The sequence below is a fragment of the Myzus persicae genome, unplaced genomic scaffold (genome assembly GCF_001856785.1).
Source record: "Myzus persicae strain clone G006 unplaced genomic scaffold, MPER_G0061.0, whole genome shotgun sequence".
Taxonomy (NCBI): Eukaryota; Metazoa; Arthropoda; class Insecta; order Hemiptera; family Aphididae; genus Myzus; species Myzus persicae.
The window spans coordinates 5,372-20,476 of NW_019102937.1; the positions used below are offsets into that span (position 1 = coordinate 5,372).

Sequence of the window (15,105 nt, forward strand, 5' to 3'; positions counted from 1 at the left end):
TGTACCAATATAAATATGGTGACTCGTAATAATTTCATTATTCGCTGAATACAAGAATTATGTACAACAGTTTGTACATATGTCTAATGTCTAAAGTTTAGACTTTAAAATTTAAATCATTATAATTTCATACCTATATATTGTGCGACCAGGCGGCCAACATGGGTTTAACTTTGAGACCTTCAAATAATAAGCTGTTGGTGAAAAATCCTTAACCAATGAGCTTAATAAGCAACTATACGAAGACATATCGCTTGAAAGAATAAGATTATTCTGATGTTCAAGAGTTTGGTGTAACCCCAATTGGAAATATCATAAGACCAGATTGGTCGGAGCAAGCATTTATATAGAAATATACTGTATTTAAATTAGATTAAAAGAGGCAGCGTCTCAGAAGCACTGAAGCTCAAGTTTGTTTTTGAGGACAAGGCTTCACAAAAGTCTTCTATCGAATAGAAAATCGAAATATTTGACTTACTCTGAGTGAGGAATAGTTGTGTGGTTGTATTTTATAGCTAGGGATCAAGAGGGTCAGAGACTCAGAGTATAAAGGCGACATGAACTGATATTGCTGAGTTAGTTTTAATTTTCTGTGTTGTGAAGAATGTTAATAAAGCATTAAGATACGATTGGAGTAATTGACTTGCTTTGAAAGGCTAGTCAAGAATCTTAGATTAACAGTAAATATGATAGTGTAATCAGCGTAGGTTCCAGTTAGGTTATGGGATGTCTAATAAAGATAATATAGAGGAAGAGGCGATGTCACTTTTTTCAATGACGCCAGCTATATATGTCTATATACTATAGCCCATAATCTATAGTTACCTATATCATATTATGTATTAGAAGATGTTAATTCAAGGTTGACAGAACATTGTTCTGTTTTTTAAAATAGAATCTTAGTAAAAGATAATAGTAATGCGTAGAGAATACTTTTTAATTTGCATAGCATACCTTTCATGCCATACAGTATTTCACATCAATTAATAGTTTTATAGAGTTTTTATTGTTTTGAGACAACACAGAGTAGCTGGTGGACTAAGGAGTCGCGGTTGCAACGCTCACCGTCACCGGTTCGAACCTCGGTCAGGGGGTAGCACTTTTCTCCGGGCAGACACCTGTCTGGAGAGAGAGAGAGAGAGAGAGGCCGCCATCTCCCGATCGGGCATGGCAGATACCTACGATAATCGAAATCCTGACAAACACACAAAAAAAAAAAGTGTTAGAAAACCAACAATACCAAACCCTACCACAATCACAATTACCCTACAAACAGCTAAGCTAATGGCCATAGTCACCGGGCTTAAGGATGAATTTAAAAAAAAAAATATTAGATATATATTGTATATTAGTAAAAATGTTTAGATGTTTTCTTATCATAAGACGCAAGCCGCAAGAGCTTACTACATGGGCCACATGCAGCATCTGAGTACAGTGGTTGTTTGGCCACCTCTGTATAGACTGTTCACATCACAACTAAACGGCAAATGTTGGTGGTATGATATGTTTAATGAATGTTTATTGATCATAATATTAACCTACTATCAGTGCGATGATGTCCAGGGAGCCGCACAGATTTGAACAACCTTTTTTTTAGTTGTAGTTGTTAGTATAGAATCTATCATGATTTTTTCTTTTAATAATGCTAAATTTTTTGTTATAATATGAATTATTTCATTGTTATTTTTATCTGCAGAAAGAAACATGTAGTCTACTTTTTTTTTTAATAACTAAACCAATAAACTATACACTATATTCTTATACACGTCTTATACTTTTGTGTTTTGGAAGTCTATAAAAGTCAAAATGTAAAGACAATGAACCTAAACATTTTTTTTGCGGGGGGGGGCATTTATACCAAGTCCACGGAACACTGGTTAAGAACCACTGGTATTGACAATATATTATAGAATATTAGAATATAGATATTATTATTATTTCATTGAAAAATTGGTAGGCATTAAAAACATAATGATACGTTTTAAATTTAATTTAGAAAATATAAAAAAAACTTTGTTTCATTATTATTATTATTGTTTACATAAATATAACAGTATTTAATTAAGTACAATAATACATTAAAAAAAACGTATCTATACTTAATATTAGTGGGAATTTTCCAAAGAGCCGCAGGTTGCATATTAAAGAGTCCCAGGCTCCCGACCCCTGGTATAGACCCACGATTCTATTATAGCAGTGTTTCACAACCATTTTACTACCACGGACCGCACCTTATTTATGCTCATTGACAAGAATACACAAAATTTATCGAAAAATGTTAATTCGGTAGTCCGAATTAACATTTAACATTTTACACCACATTAAACCTAAAAAAAAAAAAATACTTTGTAATAGAAATCGAAGAAAAAATCTGTGGTCCCGCGGACCACCGGTTGGGAAACACTGTATTATAGGTAGGTATTTAGGTATTTATTTAAATGTCCTACAAAAACTTCATGCCTTTTGTTAAAAGTTGTACCTATTATAGAAATTTAAATTACATTTTCTTATGGCAACGCATGGTATTATCTTCATATATAACTAACAAACGAGAATATAATTGTATAAATAATCATTTTAGCTAAACTTACATGATACTATAATAATAATAGCTATCTTTGAATGAATAAAACGCTAATTACATTTTTTTTAAATCTGGGTCTGCCGCTCTTTTGCAGTATGAACAGGTGTCCCGTAACGGATGTGTTGAATTTGAATTCAAAGATGTACAGTCTTATAAAATCATTTTATAGGTACGAAAAAAATTATGATCGAAAACGTTCTATCAGCCTACATTACTGAGTATTGTATTTGTAATAATACATATTCAATAGATGTCCATGGACATCTTATGCGCAGAGAAGAACCAGAAATGTGCCTAACCTGCGGAGAACCTCTCACAGTCAAGCACCTCCTCATCCACTGCCGTATCCATATAGATACCAGAAAAAGTCTAAAATTCCCGACAACCTCTTTGAAGCCCTCAGCCCTGTCCATGACAACACCAACAAAATAATCATATTTTTAAAACAAATTGATATGTATAATTTAATTTAATTTAATTTAAGAATCTATTGTATAACTATACTCTATTATGTACTAATTACCAATTTTTGTTGCAAGCTAATAACCCTAGTAGTTGATGCTGTACCATGAATAAAAAAAAAAAATAATAATAAATATTAAACTGTATACACGAAAAATTAAAGAATTTCAAACAAAAAAAATTATTTGTTTAAACGTTGTGCGGGAATTATCATATATTCATAAGTAAAACTTATTACCAGTAAGTTATTTAATAATTAAATTATAATAATACATTTTAATCATAAGTGATATAATTACACAAAATACACACATATCGCATTCATATTTATCATAGAAAATATAAATTAATAATATTATAAACTTAAAAAAAGTAAATAAGAATAATAACAGTTGAATTTTAAAAAGTTTATAATATTTTGAAAAGCAACTGAATAATTTATTTTAGGCGTGCTATTATAAGCCCCCCGGGCCCCCTTAGTTGCTTTATGATCTTATTATAGGAAATCTGGCAATGTCTATGAAAATAAAATGTAATTTTGTTCTAATGTCAGCTATAAACTTGTTAACGTTTGTGAATTAATGATAATAATTCACTTACCTATAATATTTTTATAAAGATTTTTAATCATACCTACGATCATAATTATTTTTTTTTACAATTGTTTTTAATTATTTTATACCGGATCTTAACTTTAATATCATTAAATTAATACCTTTATCAATTACAATTTATCAACTTCAATAACATTACTTTAACATTTTACAAGGGTATAAATCAAATTTAACAGTTTAATAATTTGACAAAATAACAAATTAATTTTGAAATGAAGAACTTAATAAGTGTTCATAGAATTTAGGTTGTTGAAATTTTCAATATATATTTTTTCACGTTATAGTAAAATTTATGGAACAAACAACCAAATTTTTTTTAATTAATTTTTTTTAGATATCTAAAAATGTGTATTAAAATAAACATATAATACAATTAATCGGATGAGTTTGTAATATTAAAAATTAAAAAAATAATCGTTAACAAAAAACTGATGTTTTTTATTACTTCTCGGTACTTCTCAATTTGTTATTAAATACTATAGTAATGCCCTTGGTGGTCCCACTCAGAATATATACTTAAGAGTAGCAAATTTAATTTATTCTTTCAATAATACTCAATTTTAATATATTTGTATACGAACTTTAAACATCACATCACATAATAGAATTAATTACTTTTAACATACTAATAAAAACATGTGCTAAAATAAGTATTATTCTGAGAATTTCGTATTAATTATTTTTTAGGAATTTGTGAATTAATTTTTAAACAAATATGGATATTTATAAGATATATTTTTTGGTGATGATTCTGTATAGCACACAATATTTCGTGTCATCTAAAGAAACCGTAAGTACATTTTCACTATTGGTAGTAATAGTACCTAATAGTAACCTTATAAGCAATAGGCCAATAAGTAAACTAGTTTTTGGACTGAATACATTGAATTTCTTTTAAAACTACTTACCAAAATGAGATGATTATGTATGTACATTGGTACAGATCCCAAAAAGTTATCTAAGCTTTAAAATAATGTATAGTGTAAAATGTTTTAAGGGTGTACGTAATAATTAAATACAACTATACCAACATTGTTATTTGTATGTTCAAAGTGGGAAAAAATCAAAGCTAGCGGATATCCACTTAAGATGTATGAATACCAAAGTGAAGACCATTTTATGTTAGGTATGGAACGAATACCATATAGTAAATACGGTAACAGAACAATCGGTAAACCCGTAATCTTGTTATCCGGTATGTTCGCCACCTCAATCGTTTATGTATCACATAACAAATCACTCGGTAAGTAATCTATTTATTAATTATTACAGTTTTCTTATTTAGGGAGTACAGTATCGTTATTGCATACTCTTGTTCATAAAACATGATGGTAAATTGTATTTTCATTATTTTAGACTCTGTGCGGTTTGACGAATCTTTTTACAGTGTGTATGTGTGTGAGTGTGTGTATTTTTTTATGTCTGAAATCAACTTTAGGAGCAGTATAAAATAATTCAATCATGAAGATGTTTCTGATAGAAAATTGGATCTACTTTATTCTGGAGGGAACAAAATTACTGAATGGGTCCATAGTATTTTTCAAAATAATCAGAAAAAGTTAGGGAATAGGTATGAGTATTTTTACGCAAAACCAGTTTTCGATAAAAATATATAATCAACAACATGTTGTTTTTTTTTGTAGTTCAAAAATAAAATTTATAGACACCGATTTTCGCAAAATATTTATAAAATAATTTTATAGAACTGTTATAACTTTGAAAAATACCCATTTTGCATGTGTGTGATGATTTATTGATAGGTAAGAAAGTTTGAATAATACAAAGTTCCTCAAAAATTGCTCCTAACACAATTAAAAAATATCGAAAATACAATAGTCACATTTTTTTTTTCACATTTCAAGTCCAAATTTTTACGAAATTGGATATATAAATGAAAAATATCGATATTTTAGCTATTTTAATGTAATTCGAATAACATTATTCAAAAGGAACTGAATATTCCCAAAATATTAAGATTAATTTTAAACTGTTTAATATACAATGCTACAATCTACTACTGACCTATTTACAACGTTCTACAATATTTACTTATACAGTTATACGTAAGTTAATAATAGCAATTAATATTACATGATATACTATAACACGCGATTTGTTTCTGTCAAAAGTTAGTTCAACCTAACTTATCAATAATAGTAAAATAAATCATTATTATTTGAAATATGTAAATACTTATCCTTAGAATTATACGATGACACCTGGCAGTCTGCTGCCTGCACTCAGTATCGTTTTTCGTATGTAATTATTTATCATTGAATTAAAATTTAATACCAGCGTACATTACTGTGACAGTGTGACCTACTCACAGACACTCAACACATATAGGTACAATCAAGTACATTTCTACGATTTCTCCGATTTTTTGTTTCTAGTCATAAGTAACCTTATACGCCCATTGTGTCCGTCTGTTAGTTACCAGTTAACTACGTAAAGATGAAGATTTACATAGTTACGATTGTTGATATTCATTTTTTCATTTTAATACTAATTCAAAAGAAAAAACCAAGAAATACTCTTAACCAAAGTCTTATTTGTATAAATATTTTAATGCTGCAGTTAAACAAATAAATAGTTTAATAACGGTTTTATTCAACGTAAATTCATACTGACCAGTATTAAAATTATCAAAATAAGAGTATTTAATATACATTCGTACTACCCAATATTAAAATGTAGGTACAAAAATAAAGAGGTTATTAAATTGGGTGTGGAATTGTAGTTTATTGCTTTGTAATATTAAAATACATTTAAAAACCAGGAATTTAGCACGTTCGCAGAGTGATCTTTCCTAACTTGTTTTAATGCTATTTTTTAAGAATTCCTAAATACGTACAAAACGTGTTTTATAAAGTGCTAAATTTCATAGTTAAAAAATGTATTTGGGATTTTTATTATTTAAATTTAGTATGTCGAATTCAGTATTAATTTGTACCTATTTAATTTTTGATGTATTTTGCATGGCTTTCTATCAAAATCCAAATCAACTAAATCATACGACCTTTATAGAAAGGGTTACCCTAGTTTGGATAACCATTTGTGATAGTCTTAACCCTGCTAATATTATTTAAAGTCACTAATCGTTTTAGTATATATAACAAACATTTTTATAAGTACAACTAACTTTTTATTCAATTAATAATATTATTTTCAAATATAATCTTAAAATATTAGATATTTTCCTCATATAATACGATCTATATGATAATATAGTATCATAATTATAGATATTTTCTTTGTTTTATAATTTACTAGTTAGCTCGCTATGATTGCTCACTTCACTAGATTTTTCCATAATTTGTATGTACTAATAATTATCACAAAACACAAAATAAACGTATAAATGAAACAATTTGAAAATAAGATAAGATATTAAAAATAATATGAAATCCCTTAGTTCAGATATTTTCTTTTAACAGTCAAACATTAGGTAACTGTACAAATTATATTAACCAGTGGCATTGTATACAAACATAAAAAATAAGTAATTATAGTAAAACATTGGTTTTACAAGTTCAAAACAAAAACTAAAAATTATTTCAACATATCCATTTTACCAACAAATTTTGTTTAGGTTTATTTTTACAAATTGTAATTTCTGTATACATGAATAACATTAATCGTTTAGGTTACCTGCTATCAGACGCAGGATTCGACGTCTGGCTTTTCAATTACCGAGTTACAGGTATGTCCAAAAAAATTAAGGATCCAAGGACAGGATTAGTTCCTAGATTGAGTAATTTAAATTGGGATTACAGGTGAGAGCAAAGTATTATATATTGTATGCCTTAAAATATTATGGTTTAAATGCATCGCATATTGTATAGAAATTTTGTCTGACACAATTAAAAAATAAAATGTAATTTGTTTTGTTTGTAATTTACATGGACAAGCTGTTTTTAATATATTCAACACCTAGGTTAAAAGGCTAAACTATTTACCGCATACTAACATATTTAAATTAAAAAACGGTAACTCAAAAGAATTCGGTCAACTATATAAAAGGTTTATATTATAATATCAAAGTTGCATCATTGTTTACTACTAGATTGTACACCAGTATATGTTTCAATGATACTGAAAATCTAAACAAACATTATTTATTAATTGAGTTGTTGGTTATAAAATAAATTAACCAAAGGTTGAAGATACAAAATAAATAAATAGCATTCAGAATGTAATTTATTGGTCGTCATAATAATTGTTGTCTACAAACTACAATATTTATTTATGTTTATTTCTAACAAATGAAAATGACATAAATATTATATTTTTATTGTTTTTAATTAAATCCATTGGCGTAAATCCGATTTTTACTTGGGAGGGGTATTAATTTTATATTTTATTTATTTGTAACTCATAGATAATTAAAAATATACATTTATATTTAAAACTAATTGATAATATTAATACTCAAAATACGTTCTATTACATAAGGTATAATAATAAACCAACTAAACTATGTGCTTTTTTTATTTGATAAATATTTATAACAACTCATCTTGGAGAATTTGTATGTACGACGATTCAACAACATAACTTTGTTATTAATTTATATAATATAATAATTTATACTAATATTGACATTTAAAGCCCCGAACTATTAAATAGTATAAATAAATAACCAATAGCCAAAATAAAATTCAAACTTATTTTTTATCAATATGACGATATTCGTACAGTTAGAAAATTGATTATTACTGGATTTCCAGAAATCGCATATGTCTATGCTCTTCTACTTAATACATACTTACATTAATATATTATATGTATAAACCTACATAATAATGGTGTTCTTGATTTTTTTTTGGTTCTGATGGAAAATACAAATTAACCTACAAAGATATAATATGATATTATGTTGATTGATTTATTGGTTTCAGCTTTCACGAATTAGCTATTTACGATCTACCAGCCGCCATAGACCTCGTAATATCTGTGACTGGCCATTCTAAAGTTGACGTCGGGGGTGTTTCCCTCGGAGGAACGATACCTCTAATTACACTAGCTGAAAGACCAGAGTACAATAAAAAAATCAGAAATTTACTCCTGATGGCACCAGCAAGTAGAATGGGATCTGGATACCAGGGTGTACCGTACTACTTTATTAGGGCAGCTATTCGCAGATTCTTAGTAATTATTTCATAAACATTTTTATTTATTTTTATTTGATGATCTATGGTAGTTATTGTTATTGTTTTAATAAGCTGGTTTAAATTCGGCTAAAAAATACCTATACAAATAATATTATGCACATTTTAATGCGATTTCAATCATTTCATAATTTCGTATTAACTTTATTTTTGTAATGGATTTTATTATTTTTCTTTTTTTCAACATTAAATTATTAATCTATATGTAGTTAGAAAAATATCAAATCAAAACATCAAAGTTTAATATTATTTGTTATCTATAGACTAAACTGCAGAACTATTGACATTTTTTCATTCCACTGCTCCTTCGTCTCTTCACAGCATTTCGGTGCCTCTCTAATTATGAAGGACACAGGAAGAAAATGTTTTAATGTTAGATTATTTATAATAATATGTACCATAAATACAGCAACTATATCAAGACAATAAATCAAATTATAATGATGCATAGAAAACCGAGATTAATTAAAACCACATATTAGTCGTCATCATAATTATTTTTTCCTCTTTTATGCTACGGCTCTCCTGAAAATACTCTCGACGCCCCTTAGAGTAGCGACGCACATTTTGAATATTTCTGGACTAGAGCAGATATAGTACCTAAACGTCCTAAACACAAATATATATATTGAACCCCGAACTATGATAGATATTATTTTTTAGAACACAGATTTCAAGTTTCGTTACATTTCACTTAACAGTGATCCGGATAACGTTGCAGTTGGAGAACTATGTAAACTTAAAGTGTTTGGATTCCTTTGCGTTCAATCAATGAACCTTATACAGGGAATGTATCATCCCCTTCATAAAGTACGTATTAAACGAGAAAATATATCCACACGTTTTTACGAATTTCAACATTTCAAATTAAGTGTTCCTTTTTATTCCAGTAATGAATGACCGACCCAAAATAAATGTTTGTCTTATTTTAGGACCCCGTCATAGATGTATTTACAACTTATCCACAACCGACATCATTGAAAACGGTTAAACACTATTTCCAATTATTGTTATCAGGTATGTGGCGATCAAATAAACTAAAAAAAAAAACTGCAATGCATAAAATATTGTAATAATTTACATTAAGTTAAGACTAACAATATATTGTATTATTATTTTCACAGGTCGATTTTCTAATTATGATTATGGACCAGTTGGGAACATGAAACATTACCATTCCAGACAAGTTCCAGAGTATGACATAAGAAAAATTACAGCTCCTGCAATTATCTTGTACTCGAAAAAGGATAACCTTGTGCCTCCCCAGGTACTGTACATATTTTCATCGACAATTACGAGTCAGGGTTTCTTATTAGCGGATAATTACATCCGAGTATTGAAGTATATTAATAGTTCTATTTTTGACAAAACAATGCTTAATGTCGCAATAATATAAAATACATTACTACCACTTCGCGATGAGCTTTATATTGCAAGTGGACTGTGGATAAGTGGATTCGTGTTATAACTTATAATATTGTATTGTATACGTATGTTTATTTTATTTCAGGACATTAAATGGTTACTGAACAATTTGCCAAATGTTAAAAGTACACTTTACATCGATAAGATACCATTCAGTCATCAGTCTTTTGCGATGGATAAAAACTCACATTTAGTTATTGGCCCATACATAGTAAAACAATTGTCGTCATAACATGATATTTTTTTTAAAAAAGGAAGGATAATAAATTCCTTGAAAAACTTAATCCTCACTTGTTTTATCCTCCAAGATTTATTTAACCATGTTTGTATGAGAAATAGTTAATAGTAATATGAATGTAATTATTAAATGTTTTAAGTTAGCATCAAAATGTTAATGTCAATGTGCTGTAAAAAACATTCAAATGATACCTATTGAAAATGTTTTAGTTTTGCTTGTTTTCAATAAATTAATTCATCAAAATTTGTTTTTATTTTTATCGTACCTATTCATAAATTTTAAGATAGTACATTCAAAATCTAATAAACATAATATACTAAAGTTGAAAAATATTTGATTGGTGTGATAATTCAGATTATAATTTAATCGCTATTATTTTACACTTTGTCGAAATTAAAACACTGTGAATTATAATCAAATATCAATTTAAATTGCATAAGATAAATTTTATTTCCTATGGTTTAAGACTTAGGTAGGTATATGTATATTTTGTGTGTAAACGGCATATATTTCTTTAAATAACACATAAATACTTATTTTACTTACCTTTACTTAAATACTAAATTAGTAATTATTGTTTAATAATAAGAATAATACTTCACTAGGTACCTAATCTTCTGTCGTAATGTCAAAATTATTTCATGATAAATATCAGTTTAACTAAGAAATAATCTGGTAATAATAATAGTATAATATATTACTTTCTCTATTTCCCTATACTTTATTTTTTCCCCTATTTTAACATCGGAAACTTTACATTTTCTCATTATTCAAGTGGTAGGTACCTATAAAAATATGATACCTACATAATATATAAGACCATCCATCAAAGCGCTTTGGTTTTACTTGTCAAAAATCATAAAATATTAGAAATGTCTTATGATTTTGTGCATGATAATATATATTATTACATCATGTCCCATCGATGTATCATCTTTGAATCTTTTACACTTTCACACTTACAGAATAAATTTAAAAGCTGTACTTAAATTTATTGTGTATTAGTTACGGGTAGTGAGTTTAGTGTATACTGTACACTGTACAACAATTTAAGGAGAGTTCTCAGATTTAAAACAAAAATAAATTGTTTTTATTTAAACAACGTTTGATAATTGCTATGAATAATATTTTAAACTAAACTTAATGTTAACTAATTAATATTCCTAAAATTTAAAAAAATTAAACTAGATATTCGTTTTGCAGTATAGTCGATTTTATGTGTACTTTTTCATTAAGTAAGTCAAAGCAATGGTTGTATTAAATTTGAATTAATTGTTATTATTAATCTTGATAACTTTGATGTTATACTCTAGGCCCTAGGCACATTAAAATATAGTTATGTATACAAACAAGTGATTTTGATAGGACACTATGTGATCAGCTTTGTATTTAATAACCATAGTTTTCATTAAGTAATTTACGTTTGAACATTTTATAAGGGCTTACAAAATTATTCCTTATATATTGGTCCTTACTCCTTACAAACACCAAAAAGAAAACAATTGAAAAAACACCACTACCTGTCTGTTTTTATTTTTTAAGGATAGTTTATGTTATATTTTATTTATATTATTTATCATTATTTTCTTTAACTATGTAGATTGAACTAACTATTGCAAAATATATTGAATATAATTTAAAAATATATACCAACGTAGGTATCTTAGATTTTACTAATAGGTTGAAGATTCAATGTGAAATAATTTAAAATAATCTTTATGATTAATATTTTTTTGAATTATAGAAGTACAACTTAAGAACTGAAATCGTTTAAATTTTTCATCTAAATTTACAAAAATATAATTAAATATTTAAATATGTAAGTAGAGTAGTTCTCAAACTGAGCTCCGTGGCTCCCTGGGCATATATTATCTACATTAATTAAATTCAAATTATTAAATTATTATTATATTTCTTAGTTACATTTTTAATTTTTATACTTATATTCAATATTATTTGGACAGTACCAATATGTATTATTTTAAACGTTTAAAACTATAAACTATTTATAAATCCACATATGTTTTATAATTAACATCATTTTTTATGAATTAATGTTGCTTCAAATAGATATTTCTAAATTTTGGGGCTTCCCTAACAAAAAATGTATGAAAACCGCTGTGTAAGTATATTTAAAATTTTAAGATATTTTTGAAATAGTTTTAAGTAAACCAAAAATTGTTGTAAAATATCAGTGAAATTAGGGTTGTGGAGATCAGTTTTTTAATATTTAGTGTTATTTACTATTGTTACGATTATTTTTTGAGGACTGAAAGAACAATACCATTGCCCTAGTGCCCTAATCATAATCTTGTGTTCCAACAAGACCTTGAAGGTGACACGAAGGCATGGAGCTGACCAATAACCTAATTGTCTTACATTTGACCCTCATATGTCATCAGTCATTACTAATTATTAGTAATTACCAACTTTATTGCCATATTGCAAAATGGTAAATGTTTTTTTTCTTTTTATCTTTATTTAACTCATGTTTAATTTTAAAAACATACATGAATCAAGACACAGAAAGATAATTTAAAAAAAAACACTACACATGATTGCAATTTTGATAAAAAAATCTAACTTACAACGCAGAAAAAAAAATTTTCGGTGAATAGGTTATACACCTGTCTAAGTATTCTAAGATCTATGATAATAACATATGAAAATGCATGCATCTATTCAATTTTCAAGCATTTTGATCTAGTATCAAAAGCCACATGGATCGAAAACAACTAAAAATCCAAAATTTTCAAATATTTTTATGAATATAAAAAGTAAGATATTACGTATTACAGCCGTAAAAAAATTAGATAATGCTAATATAGATATATTCGTTGAACATTTCAACCCCTTCCCCTATTCCTGTGGCTATTTATAGGAACTACAATAACATTTATTTTGTCAAATACTGTTGTTTGGCAAATATTCTAGTTTTCTACGGTTTTTGTGTTAGTTTTTCCTAGTTATAAAAAGTATTGGTAAAATAACAATTAAGTAAAAACTCTCGGAATGGTTCGATGTACTTCTTTTGTTCTAAAAAAGCCTTTATGTCCAACGACCAACACACAAAAGAAACCACTAGGTACATTCATCGCTCCCCTCAAAACCTATAATATGTATCAGTTCATGTATTTATGTATTTTTTTAACCTACTAAAATTGAGTATATTGAGTATACTCAATTGTACTACTAATTACTACCAAAACATAAAATCATCTGATCATCACTATATAGTTTAAAATAATTGAAAAAATGTTATTCGTCTTGTACAAAATGAATCTTCGTCAAAAAATGCTTATACAAATATTTGTTGGGCATTTTAGTCCTTACAAGTATTTTTTTACGAATTACAGCAAAAATTTTATTTTAAACTGACGTTGTGTAAATATTCCCGTTTAACTAAATATAATTTTATACCAGAACCACCCTAAATGTAAAGGTTTGGAACACATTTACGGGCGTCATTCGATTGCGTCCCGTTTCAACCTTTTATACCTCTTCAGTATGTCGATTGCGTCCACAAGTCGGATAGGTAAATTATTTTTTCTTACCTTATTATGTTCCGATTGCGTCCTGTTGTATGATATATAAGCATAACATTTTGTAAAACGAATAGTCATAATTAATAATTATTTTGTAAATAATAATAATACAAAAACCAATAAAATAAATCCAAATATATAATAATAAATAATATAAATAATATATTTCTTGTCAGTGTTATAAAATAATAATAATACAAAAACCTCGATTCTAAGGCACTTGACGTACTAAATCGCTACGTGATCGTAAATCGATAAGAGTACCAGCCTTCAGATAAAATGTTCGTAAACTCATCAAGTAAAAACCAATTCGTGTTTAAATATACCTCCACACCACGTATGACAAAAATATTAGATTTAATTTGTCAATTTATCTGTCACATTATCTCTTACCTACTATACAATAGGACGCAATCGGCACACGGAAAAGGTGGGCAAAAAATCGTTTACCTGCATCTGGGACGCAATCGACAAACTCCGACATTTACTGCTCCAAAACAATACGATGTCTGACTCAAAAATATTAAACGATTATAATATAATTTTTATTAAATGTCGTTGATAACAAAATTATTAGTAATAAAGTAATAGCTAATAATATAATATAAGGATCACAGATCTTAGATGATTATTTAAGCAATACCTAAAAAAAATTCAACTCCATACTCGCACGTGTAATAAATGATTTTAAAATGTATTTATTTGTTTTTTCTCTATTATTATCTAACTGCACATTTCTTCGCTTTAGTTTTTGAATTCTATAGTAATTAATAGTAGTATAACAAATTATTAAACAACAATTTTATATCAAAAAAGTTTTGAAATACCAGTAGAGTATAAAGTATTAAATTATTTTACATGAAATACCTTGGATAGAAATATGAACTATCCGAAAATTATAGTTACTAAATGTATTTTTATGAAATTTTTTATTTTATAAATATTTTGTTCTTATAAAAATATACAAAAATATTATTCAAAATGGTGATCAATATTTTAAGCGCTGTTAAAAGTTCAAGCATTACATTATGATTTCGTGTTGGACACTATAGTAGACAGTAGTATA

The 15,105-nt window shown here is 27.2% G+C and overlaps 1 protein-coding gene across 1 annotated transcript; it reads left to right on the forward strand.

The window, feature by feature from the left end:
• Positions 1–4,334: 4,334 nt before the first annotated feature.
• On the forward strand, positions 4,335–10,737 carry LOC111033450 (gastric triacylglycerol lipase-like). Its single transcript, XM_022314185.1, has 8 exons — positions 4,335–4,450; positions 4,714–4,903; positions 7,307–7,436; positions 8,562–8,811; positions 9,495–9,641; positions 9,764–9,848; positions 9,956–10,098; positions 10,342–10,737. Exons 1-8 carry the CDS (start codon positions 4,376–4,378, stop codon positions 10,486–10,488), a joined length of 1,167 nt encoding a protein of 388 aa, XP_022169877.1. The 5' UTR covers positions 4,335–4,375; the 3' UTR covers positions 10,489–10,737.
• The last annotated feature ends 4,368 nt before the right edge of the window (positions 10,738–15,105 follow it).

What these genes read in the sequence shown, in the direction of transcription:
- LOC111033450 (XM_022314185.1), top strand. Translation starts at nt 4,376, where the DNA reads ATGGATATTTATAAGATATATTTTTTGGTGATGATTCTGTATAGCACA. An exon ending in TGTATCATCCCCTTCATAAA is followed by an intron (nt 9,642 to 9,763) that starts GTACGTATTAAA and finishes GTCTTATTTTAG; the next exon opens with GACCCCGTCATAGATGTATT. An exon ending in TTTCCAATTATTGTTATCAG is followed by an intron (nt 9,849 to 9,955) that starts GTATGTGGCGAT and finishes TTATTTTCACAG; the next exon opens with GTCGATTTTCTAATTATGAT.